A 13891-nucleotide genomic window follows, 5' to 3' on the forward strand; every position below is an offset into this window, starting at 1 on the left:
ATAAATTAACTGTGCTAAAAATAATTGGCTAAGCGTGGTGGCTCACACCTGTAATCCTAGCACTTTGGGAGGCTGAGGTGGGTGGATCACCTGAGGTCAGGAGTTCAAGACCAGCCTGGTTAACATGGTGAAACCCCATTTCTACTAAAAATACAAAAAATTAGCTGAGTGTGGTGGCGTGCACCTGTAATCCCAGCTACTCAGGAGGCTAAGGCAGGAGAATCGCTTGAACCTGGGAGGCAGAGCTTGCAGTGAGCCGAGATTGTGCCATTGCACTCCAGTTTGGGCAATAAGAGTGAAACTCTGTCTCAAAATAATAATAATAATAATAATTAAAGACTAAGCCAGGTGCAGTGGCACACACCTGTAAACCCAACACTTTGGGAGGCCGAGGCAGGAGGATTGCTTAAGTGCAGGAGTTTGGGACCAGCCTGAGCCACACAGTGAGATCTCATCTCTACAGAAAGTATAAAAATTAGATGAACATGGTGGTGTGCATCTGTAGTCCCAGATACTTGTGAGGCTGAGCTGAGAGGATAGTTTGAGCCCAGGAGTTTGAGGCTGCAGTGAGCTGTGATCGCACCACTACACACCAGCCTGGGCAACAGAGGGAGCGCCTATCTCAATACAAAACAAAACAAAACTAATAATTAAAGACCAAATTCAGTACAGAAATAGTATTCAGGCAGTAAATTAGGCCCCTTGCACACTGAACCAGAAATTCTTTGCTTTGTTACTGTTACAAAGGTAGCAAAATGCCCTGTACTGTGCACTGTCTTGTGAAACTGGCAGCATGTAATTCCTGAGCACTTACTCTTTAGTGATTTGAGTTGTTCCTGACACATCTTCTTACGTGGTCCTATCCACCAGGCCCAGATCAGCCCACATAGTTGGTGCCTATTGAATACCTACTGAATGAATGGACATGAACCAGAACATGAACTGTCTGACCAGGGGGCAGATGCTTTAGGGATGACATGGCAGCCACCGTGGTGGTGGTGGGGGTGGAGGCGTGGCTCTGGAGTCTCCACAGAAGAGTGACAGTTAGCCTGCAGAGTCCAGAGACTTTGTTTTCAAAAGACACTCCCAGCTGGGCACAGTGGCTCATGCCTGTAATCCCAGCACTTTGGGAAGCCGAGGTGGGTAGATCATGTGAGGCCAGGAGTTCGCGACCAGCTTGACCAACATGGAGAAAACCTGTCTCTACAAAAAATACAAAAATTAGCCAGGCATGGTGGTGCACACATGTAGTCTCAGCTACTCAGGAGGCTGAGGCAAGAATCGCTTGAACCTGGGAGGTGGAGGTTGCAGTAAGCGAGATGATGCACACCACTGCACTCCAGCCTGAGCAACTGGACTCTGTCTCAAAAAAAAAAAAAGAAAAAAGCACTCCCCTGAAATAGAAAACCACTGTGTCTAGCTACAGATCATTCATAGCTTGCCCTATGTTCCTTACTCTCTCCTCTTTCAGCCAGTCAAGATCTGCATTCTCGGTCCCCCTGCTGTGGGAAAATCCAGTATTGCTGAAGAATTGGCCAAGTACTACAAACTGCATCACATCCAGCTGAAGGATGTTATTTCTGAAGCCATAGCAAAACTGGTAACACTTTAAACTATTTTAATTAATTTAAAATAATTAAATTATTTTAATTATTAAATTATTAATTTAATAATGGGCATTTTAATTAATTACTGTATTGTTCTTAGGGTGAAAATATGCATATTATTCGAATTAGCCAGCCGGACGCAGTTTAGATGATCCCAATTTTGTTGGCAACATCCGAGGCGTCCTAATCAGTAGCCAGGGGAACATCTGGCTTCTCTTCCCCCTCAGGCCTGAGCAGAGTGTTGACCTTGGCCACACTGGCGTCAGGGAGCTTCTTCACAGCCTGTTGGATGTGGCGCTTTCTGGCTTTGGCATCCGCATTGAGTACAAGTGTGTGTTTGTCTCCTCTCTTCTTCGTGGCCAACTCAGAGGCCGGGGGAAGTTAGTTGATGATGGCACAGTGGTCACGCTGGTTTCTCCTGAGGACACTCTTCGGAGGATATCGGGGCTGCCCCTGGAGCCGCAGTGTCCTGGGACACCAGAAGGTAGATGACGTGCAGATCTTCTTTTCTCTGTGGCTGTGGACACCTTTCAGCACTGCCTTCTTGGCCTTCAAAGCTTTTGCTTTTGCTTTGGCTTAGGGAAAGAAAGGATCTTCCTTCTTTACCTTCAGAGCCATCTTGTAAAATAGCTTTTTTTTTGGGGGGTGGGATGGAGTCTCACTTTATTGCCCAGGCTGTAGTGCAGTGGTACGATCTCGGCTTACTGCAACCTCCGCCTCCCGGGTTCAAGCAGTTCTCCTGCCTCAGCCTCCCAAGTGGCTGGGATTACAGGCATGTGCCACCACGCCTGACTAATTTTTGTATTTTTAGTAGAGACGGGGTTTCACCATGTTGGCCAGGCTGGTCTAGAACACTCCTGAACTCAGGTGATCCGCCCGCCTTGGCCTCCCAAAGTGCTGGGATTACAAGTGTGAGCCACCACGCCCAGCCTGAAATGGCTTTTAACTACTTTATTGGGAATTTTGACATTTTTAGAAATGCTTTTTTTAGTTTTATAATAAACAAGTAACTGATTTTATATGTCAGTAAACAGAAGATGTTATTTTCATTGAATTTTGTTGTTGCCCCCAGTTATGAAAACACAGAACTCTACAGGGCTTTCCTCTGAGATGGAAGCAGCTTCCATGGGTTGCCCTTGAAATGTAGTCTGCCTCCAGCTGCGGTTCAAAGTGTAGCTTGTGTTCTCTCTGTTGCCTGGAACACTTTTAGGTGCTTTATTTGTGTTGTATGTTTCTCAGGGTATTATCAAACTTTATTTATAAACTGCTTTTTATCATTTTATTGGAAATGGCTGATACTGAGGTAGTTTTCATAAATGATTATTAAAAGTCTTGATTTCTACAACATGTGGTTCCTTTAAGGAAGATACAACCCAATACCTTAGAATAACACATTAGAAAAATGTTGACTCAAGCAGTTCCAGCATTAGCACAAAAATATACTAATCTCTTAAATATGCTGTTAAGAAAAACCTCAAGGATCTCATGTGTCTTTGTGGATATGCGCATCCTGCAAAATTTTGCATGACAGCTGTCATAGGGTACATGTCCTATTTGGGTCCCAAGCTTTTTCCAGGATCACCTGCCAGCTGATTTGTGAGTAGCCAATCAATGTGGGGCATCATCCAATGTGAATATCCCTGTGGTATGCAGGAGACGATTGTTGCCCCTAAGGATATAGGGGAAGGAGAAGAAGAAGTCGAAGAGGAAGAGGAGGAGGAGAATGTGGAAGATGCACAGGAGCTCCTAGATGGCATCAAGGAGAGCATGGAGCAGAACGCAGGTAATGCACACCCAGCAGAGAGCCGCGCCGCTCTTGTGAAGAGTGGCTATTTTTAAAAATCTGGTTATAAAAGACTGTTTACAAAAAGAAAGAGAAATAAAAGACTGTTTACTATTAAGAGTGAAGTACAGGCGGCATGGCTTATGCCTGTAATCCCAGCACTTTGGGAGTCTGAGGTGGGAGGATCACTTAAGGCCAGGAGTTTGAGAGCAGCCTGAGCAGCATGGTGAAACCCCATCTCTACAAAAAAAAAAAAAAAAAAAAAGGCCGGGCGCGGTGGCTCAAGCCTGTAATCCCAGCACTTTGGGAGGCCGAGACGGGCGGATCACGAGGTCAGGAGATCGAGATCATCCTGGCTGACACGGTGAAACCCCGTCTCTACTAAAAAATACAAAAAACTAGCCGGGCGAGGTGGCGGGCGCCTGTAGTCCCAGCTACTTGGGAGGCTGAGGCAGGAGAATGGCGTGAACCCGGGAGGCGGAGCTTGCAGTGAGCTGAGATCCGGCCACTGCACTCCAGCCTGGGTGGCGGAGCGAGACTCCGTCTCAAAAAAAAAAAAAAAAAAAAAATTAGCTAGGCAAGGCCAGGCGCAGTGGCTCATGCCTGTAATTCCAGCACTTTGGGAGGCTGAGGCAGGTGGATCACCTGAGGTCATGAGTTTGAGACCAGCCTAGCCAACATGGTGAAACCCCATCTCTACTAAAAATACAAAAAATTAGCCAGGTATGGTGCCGCACACCTGTAGTCCCAGCTACTCAGGAGGCTGAGGCAGGACAATCGCTTGAACCTGGGAGGCGGAGGTTGCAGTGAGCCAAGTTCATGCCATTGCACTCCAGCCTGGGTAACAAGAGTGAAACTCTGTCTCAAAAAAAATAATTAGCTGGGCATGGTGGCATGTGCCCGTAGTCCCAGCTATTGGGAGGTTGAGGCAGGAGGATCACTTGCACCCAGGAGGTTGAAGCTGTAGTAAGCCATGATCGTGCCCTTGCACTCCAGCCTGGGTGACAGAGTAAGATCCTGTCTCGACAAAACAAAAAAAAGAAAAAAGTAAAGTACAGAAATTATAACAAAAAAAATTCCTTCATAATCTCATTGTTAACATTTTGGTGATGATCTGTTGGTAGGATGGGGAAGAACTTCTTAAGTTAAAAAGAAAAAGAGAATCGGCTGGATGAGGTGGCTCACGCCCGTAATCCCCACACTTTGGGAAGCCAAGGTAGGTGGATCACCTGAGGTCAGGAGTTTGAGACCAGCCTGGCCAACGTGGTGAAAACCCACCTCTACTAAAAATACAAAAATTAGCCTGGCATGGTGGCACGTGCCTGTAATCCTAGCTACTCGGGAGGGTGAAGCAGGAGAATCACTTGAACCCGGGAGGTGGAGGCTGCAGTGAGCCGAAATCGTGCCATGGCACTCCAGCCTGGGTGACAGAGCAAGACTCCGTCTCAAAAAAAAAAAGAAGAAAAAAAAATCACACGAGTTCATAAATTGGACAAACCAAGAAAAAATATTGCCACTGCTATGATAAATTAATATCCTTAATATAGAAAATGTTCAGGCAAATTGATAAGAGAGTTATGAAATCCTTAATAGAAAAAGAATGGATGAGGCCAGGCGCGGTGGCTCACGAGGTCAGGAGTTCAAAATCAGCCAGGCCAAGATGATGAAACCCATCTCTACTAAAACTACAAAAATTAGCCAGGCACGGTGTTAGGCACCTGTAATCCTAGCTACTTGGAAGGCTGAGGCAGGAGAATCGCTTCAACCTGGGTGGCAGAGGTTGCAGGGAGCCAAGATCGCGCCACCGCACTCTAGCCTGGGCAGCAAAGTGAGACTCCCTCTCAAAAAAAAAAAAGAAAAGAAAAAAATTGATTAATGAAATGGGCCAATAAGTAATACAGGAAGATGTATAAATAAATGGAAACTTATTCTTACTCGCTTAGTAATTAATTGTAACCAGTTTGCTGAACAAAGTAATCACAGTAAGGTGTTGCTTTAAACTCAGACTGGATTCGCTCTTTCCCTTGGATAGAATTTCAGGCTGGTTTCATTGCCACTCTTAGATAGTGAGTAGCCCCTTTGTTTATTCATGCTTTAGGAAGTCTGTTCCAATCAAATAATTACAAAGTGGGTTTTGAGCTGAGAGGTCTCTAAGGGATCTTGCTACCTGCAGGAAAGCACTCAGTAGCAGTTATTAGAAAAATAAAGCCATTTCTTCATTTTTACACTTGGACAGTTGAGATCCTCCATCATCTGGTTATTTTAGTATCGCCTTCAGACTCATCTAATGCAGTTTCTCCTCTTGCCGACTTCTCAATCACCTTTATTTTCTCTCCTCTTCCTTCCTCCTCCCTTCTTGCTGGTGGCCATTTCTGATCCTCCAGGGATCAAGGACAGGGGAGAAGGACAGGGACGGATGTGGCCAACTCAGATGTAAGTTGGCATTGGATGACAGACGGCATGCTCACTGCTCCTTCGTCATCTCTCAGGGGCTCTTGAGATTCTCCCACTGAGAACTGCCCACTGCACCGCTGGGGCATGGCTCTTGACTGCCTCCATGGCCATCACTGGTCTTCTGGTTCTCCACCCCTTTGTCCCAGAGGTTGCCCTCTTCCCAGTTACTCACCTCCACCTGGGTTGGAGACCCAGTTTCCCTCTCCTAACTTCATCCTATTACCTACCAGGTGTCCACATCACCCACGTTCCACTCAGGGAACCAGCGACTGTCCGGGGGCTATTTGCCATTGGCCAGCTTGAGGAGGGTTCGCTCTGGTCCCTGGTCTTGGTTCCTTATGTTTGTCACTGCCCGCTTCCATCGAGGTCTCTAGGCCCCCGACCCTTTCCCTGAAGGCCAGGTTAGCCCTGAACCTCTCTCCTCCTCCCCTCTACCAGATCAACCTAGTTTTCTAGGATGGAGAGGTGGTTTCGTGTGCAAACACCAAGTGTCCGCTGAAAGCAGCCCATCATCTGAGTCTTGGTTTCTGCTTCCTTGTGAGCTGCACCAGAAGGAAATGGCATCTGGAATTCCAGAGAGATTTCCCAGAGGGGAAAGGAGTGCACAGACGAATGCTTGGGGGTATAACATTGCCTGTGCCTTCCCATAAGGCATTTGGGGATCACTATTTTGGTTTTAGAGAGTCTAAAAGGGTGGAGTTGGGCACGGGGGCTCATGCTGTATTCCCAGTACTTTGAGAGGTCAAGGTGGGAAGATTGTTTGAGGTCAGCCTGGGCAACAGAGCAAGACGCCCCATGCCTACAAAAAAGAGTCTAGCAGAGTTCTGATGCTCACCTTTTGGGTGAGGTGGAAAAAAACAAGACATTCCATTGTGAGGACATCTGTCGATGGATATCTGTCAGGGCCACATTGACGGGTGTGGGGCTGGGAGTTTTAGGAAGCCACAGTGTACATGGCCATGTGTAAGTAAAGCTTACAGCTGGGGTGTAAGGCTAGAAACAGGGTGCCAGGAGCAAGGAACTATGCCAGCCCCTAAGGAGAGATAAGAATGTCTAATAATCAGGCTAACAGGACTCAGCAAACATTGAACTTTATTTATCTACTTATTTATTTATTTTTGAGAATGAGTCTCACTCTGTCACCCAAGCTGGAGGGCAGTGGTGTGATCTCGGCTCACCGTAACCTCTGCCTCCCAGCTTCAAGCAATTCTCAGCCTCCTGAGTAGCTGGGATTACAGGCACGCACCACCACACCCAGCTAATTTTTTGTATTTTTGGTTGAGATGGGGTTTCGCCATGTTGGCCAGGCTGGTCTTGAACTCCTGGCCTCAAGTGATCTGCACACCTTGGCCTCCCAAAGTGCTGGGATTACAGGTGTGAGCCACTGTGCTTGGCTGAACATTATTTATTGACAGAGGCCTATATAATTGGCCTTTGCAAGGGCCCAAAAATCTTATCCAAGGCTTAACCTAACAGTTAAGTACCAACTGAGCTCTTTTCATGCTTGGGGAGGTGACCACATGGAACAAGAATTAGAGCAGAGACAGTGCCCAGCTGAGAACACTCACTGAGGCCCCCAGGCTCCTGAAGGGCCTGTCCTCGCACTCTGTTCTTCCCCCAGAGGTGACAGGCCAAACAGGTTCAGCAGCCTCCGTCAAGAGAGATGTAAGAGGGGCCCTGGGAGGGGGCAGAAGAAGTGGTCGTGTGGGGAAGATAAGTCTTTAGAACAGCCAGCATCCTTCGAAGCTGCTCTCCCACATGTGACTCTCCGCTCCCCCACTTCCTACAAGATTGGAATCATTCAATTCCTTTTCACTTTCTCAGGTGTGTCCAAAAATCCCTCCGATCCATATTCACCTGAGACAAAAACATAGACCTGACCTATGTTTGAACAAAACAAGACCTTTGAACCCATGGCACTGAGGTCAGCTCACTTTTCCCTCACATGGCTGCATTTGTTATCACATGATTCCAATGATTCTAGCAAAATGAGTTTCCCAGTCCCACAGTGAGGCCCCTCCATGTCCCAACTCCACTCCCATCGGCCCCTGACGGTGCAGCAAAATAAGGGCTTTGTTACACCATAGAGTGTGCTAATTACAGATGTTGTGTTCACTTTACATATTTCAAAAGCATTGTGAAATTACTGGATCTAGTTGGTAGGATTCCTGGTGATCACTGGACTAGTCTTTCAACTTTTCTCTGAGTTTGAAAATAAAAAGGGGAAGAAAAGTCTGTAAATGTACCAACCTGATGTCTCTACTATACATGGGTCATTGTAAAATCTTGGCTTGCAGCTATCTAATTTTTTAAAAAACAAAACGCAGGCCGGGCGCGGTGGCTCAAGCCTGTAATCCCAGCACTTTGGGAGGCCGAGACGGGCGGATCACGGGGTCAGGAGATCGAGACCACCCTGGCTAACACGGTGAAACCCCGTCTCTACTAAAAAATACAAAAAACTAGCCGGGCGAGGTGGCAGGCGCCTGTAGTCCCAGCTACTCGGGAGGCTGAGGCAGGAGAATGGCGTAAACCCGGGAGGCGGAGCTTGCAGTGAGCTGAGATCCGGCCACTGCACTCCAGCCTGGGGGACAGAGCGAGACTCCGTCTCAAAAAAAAAAAAAAACAAAACAAAACAAAAAAAAACGCATGTTACTGTAATCAAGGCAAAGTTTCTTAAAACAGTTAACGTTGGCCGGGCATGGTGGCTCACGCCTATAATCCCAGTACTTTGGGAGGCCAAGGAGGGCGGATCACAAGGTCAGGAGTTCGAGACCAGCCTGGCCAACATGGTGAAACCCGTCTCTACTAAAGATACAAAAAATTAGCTGGGTGTGGTGGCGGACACTTGTAATCCTAGCTACTCGGAAGGCTGAGGCAAGTTGAACCCTAGAGGCAGAGGTTGCAGTGGGCTGAGATTGTGCCACTGCAATCCAGCCTGAGCGACAGGGTGAGACTCGGCCTCAAAAAACAAACAAACAAACAAACAAAAAACAGTTAACTTTGGCAGTGGAAGTCTAATCAGAACCATGACTCATGAATTAACATTGCGTTCTTTTCTGCTGTTGAGACTCACTGTTTCACATACTATCTTCCACAAGACTTTATTAAACAAGAAGATGAAGAATGCACTTGGAAGTCACAGAGCATGGCTTGACCACTTGCTTAGTTCCTCACTTCAGACCAGTCACTGCCTCTCTCTGAACCTGTTTCATCCTGTGTTAAAGAAAATAATAATAATAAGGGAGAGGAGCCGGGCACGGTGGCTCACGCCTGTAATCCCAGCACTTTGGGAGGCCGAGGCAGGCGGATCACGAGGTCAGGAGATCGAGACCATCCTGGCTAACACAGTGGAACCCCGTCTCTGCTAAAAATACAAAAAAATTAGCCGGGCGTGGTGGTGGGCGCCTGTAGTCCCAGGTACTCAGGAGGCTGAGGCAGGAGAATGGTGTGAACCTGGGAGGTGGAGCTTGCAGTGAGCCGAGATCGTGCCACTGCACTCCAGCCTGGGCGACAGAGCGAGACTCTGTCTCAAAAAAAAAAAAAAAAAAAGAGGAGAGGAGAAGACAGAATAAATCCACCAGCTTGGAGGATTAACTGAGGATAACATAATGATAACCAAGGGAACATGAATGAAATTGCACTGTAAACTCTAAAAACTTACACAGAGTACAGTATCACCAATAACAGGGAAGGGTGGGAATCACCACCGAACGGTCTGTGTCCATGGAAGCCTGGACATGGCTGCATTACAGTCACTGAGAATTCAATCCTGGCGCAATGTTACCAGAAAGGGGGTCTCATCCTAGATCCCAGGAGCAGGTTCTTAGATCTCACGCTGGAAAAAATTGAGAGTGAGCCGCAGAGTATAGTGAAGTGAAGATAGTTTATTAGAGACTACCCTATTACAGAGTAGGGTGTCCTCAGAAAACAAGAGAAGGAAGGCCCCATAGTGAGAAGAAAGAGTTTATTGAAAGCGACTCTGTCAAAGAGTAGGGCGTCTTCAGAAAGCATGAGGAGGAAGGCCATACTATAAACAGTGCTTGATTGTACAGGTTGTGTTTTTTTGTTTTTGTTTTTGTTTTTTTTTTTTGAGACGGAGTCTCGCTCTGTTGCCCAGGCTGGAGTGCAGTGGCCGGATCTCAGCTCACTGCAAGCTCCGCCTCCCGGGTTCACGCCATTCTCCTGCCTCAGCCTCCCGAGTAGCTGGGACTACAGGTGCCCGCCACCGCGCCCGGCTAGTTTTTTGTATTTTTTAGTAGAGACGGGGTTTCACCAGGTTAGACAGGATGGTCTCGATCTCCTGACCTTGTGATCCGCCCATCTCGGCCTCCCAAAGTGCTGGGATTACAGGCTTGAGCCACCGTGCCCGGCCTGTACAGGTTGTTAAGAACAGTATACTTGGCCAGGTGCAGTGGCTCACACCAGCACTTTGGGAGGCCAAGGTGGGAGGATCCCTTGAGGCAAGAAATTCCAGACCAGCCTGGGCAACATAGCAGGACCTCACCTCTACAAAAAATACAAAAAAATAGCCAGGTGTGGTGGTGCATGCCTGTAGTTCCAGCTACTTGGGCGCAGACACAGGATGATGGCTTTAGCCCTTGAGCCCAGGAGGTCGAGGCTGTAGTGTGGCCAAGATTGCACCACTGCACTCCAGCCTGGGTAACAGAGCAAGACCCTGTCTCCAAAAAAAAAAAAAAAAAAAAAAAAAAGGAGAGAATGAGAGAATAGTGTACTTTTTTATAAAGGCTTATGATCAACTTGTGACAGGCTATTAGTATTGTTTCTTATGTTACTTAAGAACATAAGTATGCTATGTTACTATTGATTTCAGCGAGAATTTACAAGTGTACTATTTAAAGCAAAACCTATTCTTAAACTAAGAATGCTTTTTGTTCTCGAAATATCAGGACATTTCCTTAAGTTCTCAGTCTTTAGTTAGTTAGCATCATTAACTCGGTCCCTCAACCATAAACATCTTGTGACCAAAAGTGCTCAACCCCTTGGGAATGTTACCCAGCAGGTTTGGCTTTATCTGGCCTTTATTCAAGATGGAGTCACTCTGGTTAGGACAAAGGATATTCATGACCAAGTCTCCAGACCCACTAAGGATGTATCTAGCTTGACAAGCCACTTAGTACGGATCCAACTGTACCCTAGAAATATTTTGTCAGTTATGGCCGGGCGCGGTGGCTCAAGCCTGTAATCCCAGCACTTTGGGAGGCCGAGACGGGCGGATCACGAGGTCAGGAGTTCGAGACCATCCTGGCTAACACGGTGAAACCCCGTCTCTACTAAAAAATACAAAAAACTAGCCGGGCGAGGTGGCGGGCGCCTGTAGTCCCAGCTACTCGGGAGGCTGAGGCAGGAGAATGGCGTAAAAACCCGGGAGGCAGAGCTTGCAGTGAGCTGAGATCCGGCCACTGCACTCCAGCCTGGGCGACACAGCGAGATTCCGTCTCAAAAAAAAAAAAAAAAAAAAAAAAAAGAAATATTTTGTCAGTTTTATTTTACCTTAATATACATTTGTACAGGCAATAATTAAACAACTATTACACAACAATTCAGTGAGTTTACTAATTTTCAAGAATAATGCATGTAGTTACAAATGAGAGGCAGAAACACTGTATTAAAGACCTAAAAATAAGGCCGGGCGCAGTGGCTCACGCCTGTAATCCCAACACTTTGGGAGGCCGAGGTGGGCAGACCACGATATCAGGAGATTCAGACTATCCTGGCTAAAACGGCGAAACCCTGTCTCTACTAAAAAAATACAAAAAAATTAGCCAGGCGTGGTGGTAGGTGCCTGTAGTCCCAGCTACTCAGGAGGCTGAGGCAGGAGAATGCCAAGAACCTGGGAGGCGGAGCTTGCAGTGAGCCGAGATCACGCCAGTGCACTCCAGCCTGGGCAACAGAGTGACGACCCGGTCTAAAAAAAAAAAAAAAAGACTAAAAATACAAACATCATATAAATCAATGTCCACATTAATTCTGGAATTCCATACAAATAAGGTAAAAATTATATTACTTTGTCAAAGTAAAGGAAAATCATGTTTGTTTTTGTTTGTTTTTATCAATACACTAAAAGTAGATTAATGCCAAAAAGCTTTTGTGAAACTTGTCAGAGTTCAGATTATTTTATGTAAAAGGATTAAAATAAAAGGATTAAACTGGTGAATGGTTTACCCAAGTATTCAAGTAGGTGAGTAAAAGAAACCAAAGAGGCCGGGCACAGTGGCTCATGACTGTAATCCCAGCACTTTGGGAGGCCGAGGCAGGCGGATCACAAGGTGAGGAGTTAGAGACCAGCCTGGCCAAAATGATGAAACCCTGTCTCTACTAAAAATACAAAAATTAGCCAGGTGCGGTGGCAGGTGCTTGTAATCCCAACTACTCAGGAGGCTGAGGCAGGAGAATTGGTTGAACCCGGGAGGCAGAGGTTGCAGTGAGCAGAGATCACGCCACTGCACTCTAGCCTGGACGATACAGCAAGACTCCATCACACACACACACACACACACAAAAATATATATATATATACACACACACACACACACACACACCATAGGAAGGAATGATACTTGGAGGAATTTTTTTTTTGGCGGGGGAGGTTAGGATTTTGCTCTGTCACCCAGGCTGGAGTACAGTGGTGCAATCATAGCTCACTGCAGACCCTATTTCCTGGACTCAAACAATCCGCCCACCTCAGCCTCCCAAGTAGCCACCATGCCTGGCTAATGTTTTCTATTTTTATTTTTATTATTTATTTTATTTTATTTGAGACGGTGTCTTCTCTCTGTCACCCAGGCTGGAGTGCAGTGGCACGATCTTGGCTCACTGCAAGCTCCGCCTCCCAGGTTCACGTCATTCTCCTGCCTTAGCCTCCCGAGTAGCTGGGATTACAGGAGCCCGCCACCACGCCTGGCTGATTTTTTTTGTATTTTTAGTAGAGATGGGGTTTCACTGTGTTAGCCAGGATGGTCTCGATCTCCTGACCTCGTGATCCACCCGCCTTGGCCTCCCAAAGTGCTGGGATTACAGGCGTAAGACACCACACCTGGCCTTGTTTTTTATTTTTAATAGAGATGAGATCTCCCTATGTTGTCTAGGCTGGTCTCGAACTCCTGAGCTCAAGCCATCTTCCTGCCTCACCCTCCCAAAGTGCTGAGATTACAGGTGTGAGCACCTGGCCCGTTCCTGGAGGGATATTAGCTGCCTACATACTTCATGATTAGGTATTTGGTGAACTTTGGGGATTAACATGAAAAATACACAGCCGGAGAGAGCTGCCCATTTTCCTAACAGAAAACAAACCTCATTTTTCACTAATGTCATGTAGAAACTCCATACCATTAATAAGCCTTTAGATCACCAACTTTGTTTTGGCCTTATTAAAATGCTGGAGAGTATCTCTTGATTTACAGTATTTTTTTTTTCTTTGAGACAGAGTTTCGCTCTTTTTGCCCAGGCTGGAGTGCAATAGCGCGATCTCGGCTCACCGCAACCTCAGCCTCCCGGGTTCAAGCAAGTCTCCTGCCTCAGCCTCCCGAGTAGCTGGGATTACAGGCATGTGCCACCACCCCGGCTAATTTTGTATTTTTAGTAGAGACCGGGTTTCTCCATGTTGGTCAGGCTGGTCTTGAACTCCCGACCTCAGGTGATCCACCTGCCTCGGCCTCCCAAAGTGCTGGGATTACAAGCGTGAGCCACCGCGCCCAGCTACAGTATTTTTTTTTCTAATACTGCCCAAATAAACCTATAATGAACCTAAAGTCACCGGTAGGAATGGACATTCTGCATGCACAATAAAAAATGCAACTGAAAGCAAATAACCAACAACTCAAAATATTACTGAGGAAATCTGTAAGTGTAGATGAATATGCAAAAAAAAAAAAAAAAGTTCACATGAACACAAGTTTTGACCAGTTAAAAGTTCACTAGAGATTACATAAGAATTTTGGAAAGTGTATATGTATAATCAAGTAAAATATTTTAAACTAGTCCATCATGCCTCAGTTAGTTTTAAATTGCAAACTCCAATACACAGTTC

At 46.4% G+C, this 13891-nt stretch overlaps 1 protein-coding gene across 3 annotated transcripts in view; it reads left to right on the forward strand.

Annotated features, from left to right (window-relative positions):
• The window catches only part of AK7 (adenylate kinase 7), a 99201-nt gene that overhangs the window by 62903 nt on the left and 22407 nt on the right, over positions 1-13891 (forward strand). For all 3 annotated transcript variants that reach the window (XM_005562168.5, XM_045396941.3, XM_065549340.2), the window contains 2 exons: positions 1472-1600; positions 3261-3390. In XM_005562168.5, coding sequence (XP_005562225.1) covers positions 1472-1600; positions 3261-3390 — 259 coding nt within the window. The remainder of the gene's footprint in view (positions 1-1471; positions 1601-3260; positions 3391-13891) is intronic.

This window comes from Macaca fascicularis, chromosome 7 (assembly GCF_037993035.2).
Source record: "Macaca fascicularis isolate 582-1 chromosome 7, T2T-MFA8v1.1".
In the NCBI taxonomy this organism is placed as follows: Eukaryota; Metazoa; Chordata; class Mammalia; order Primates; family Cercopithecidae; genus Macaca; species Macaca fascicularis.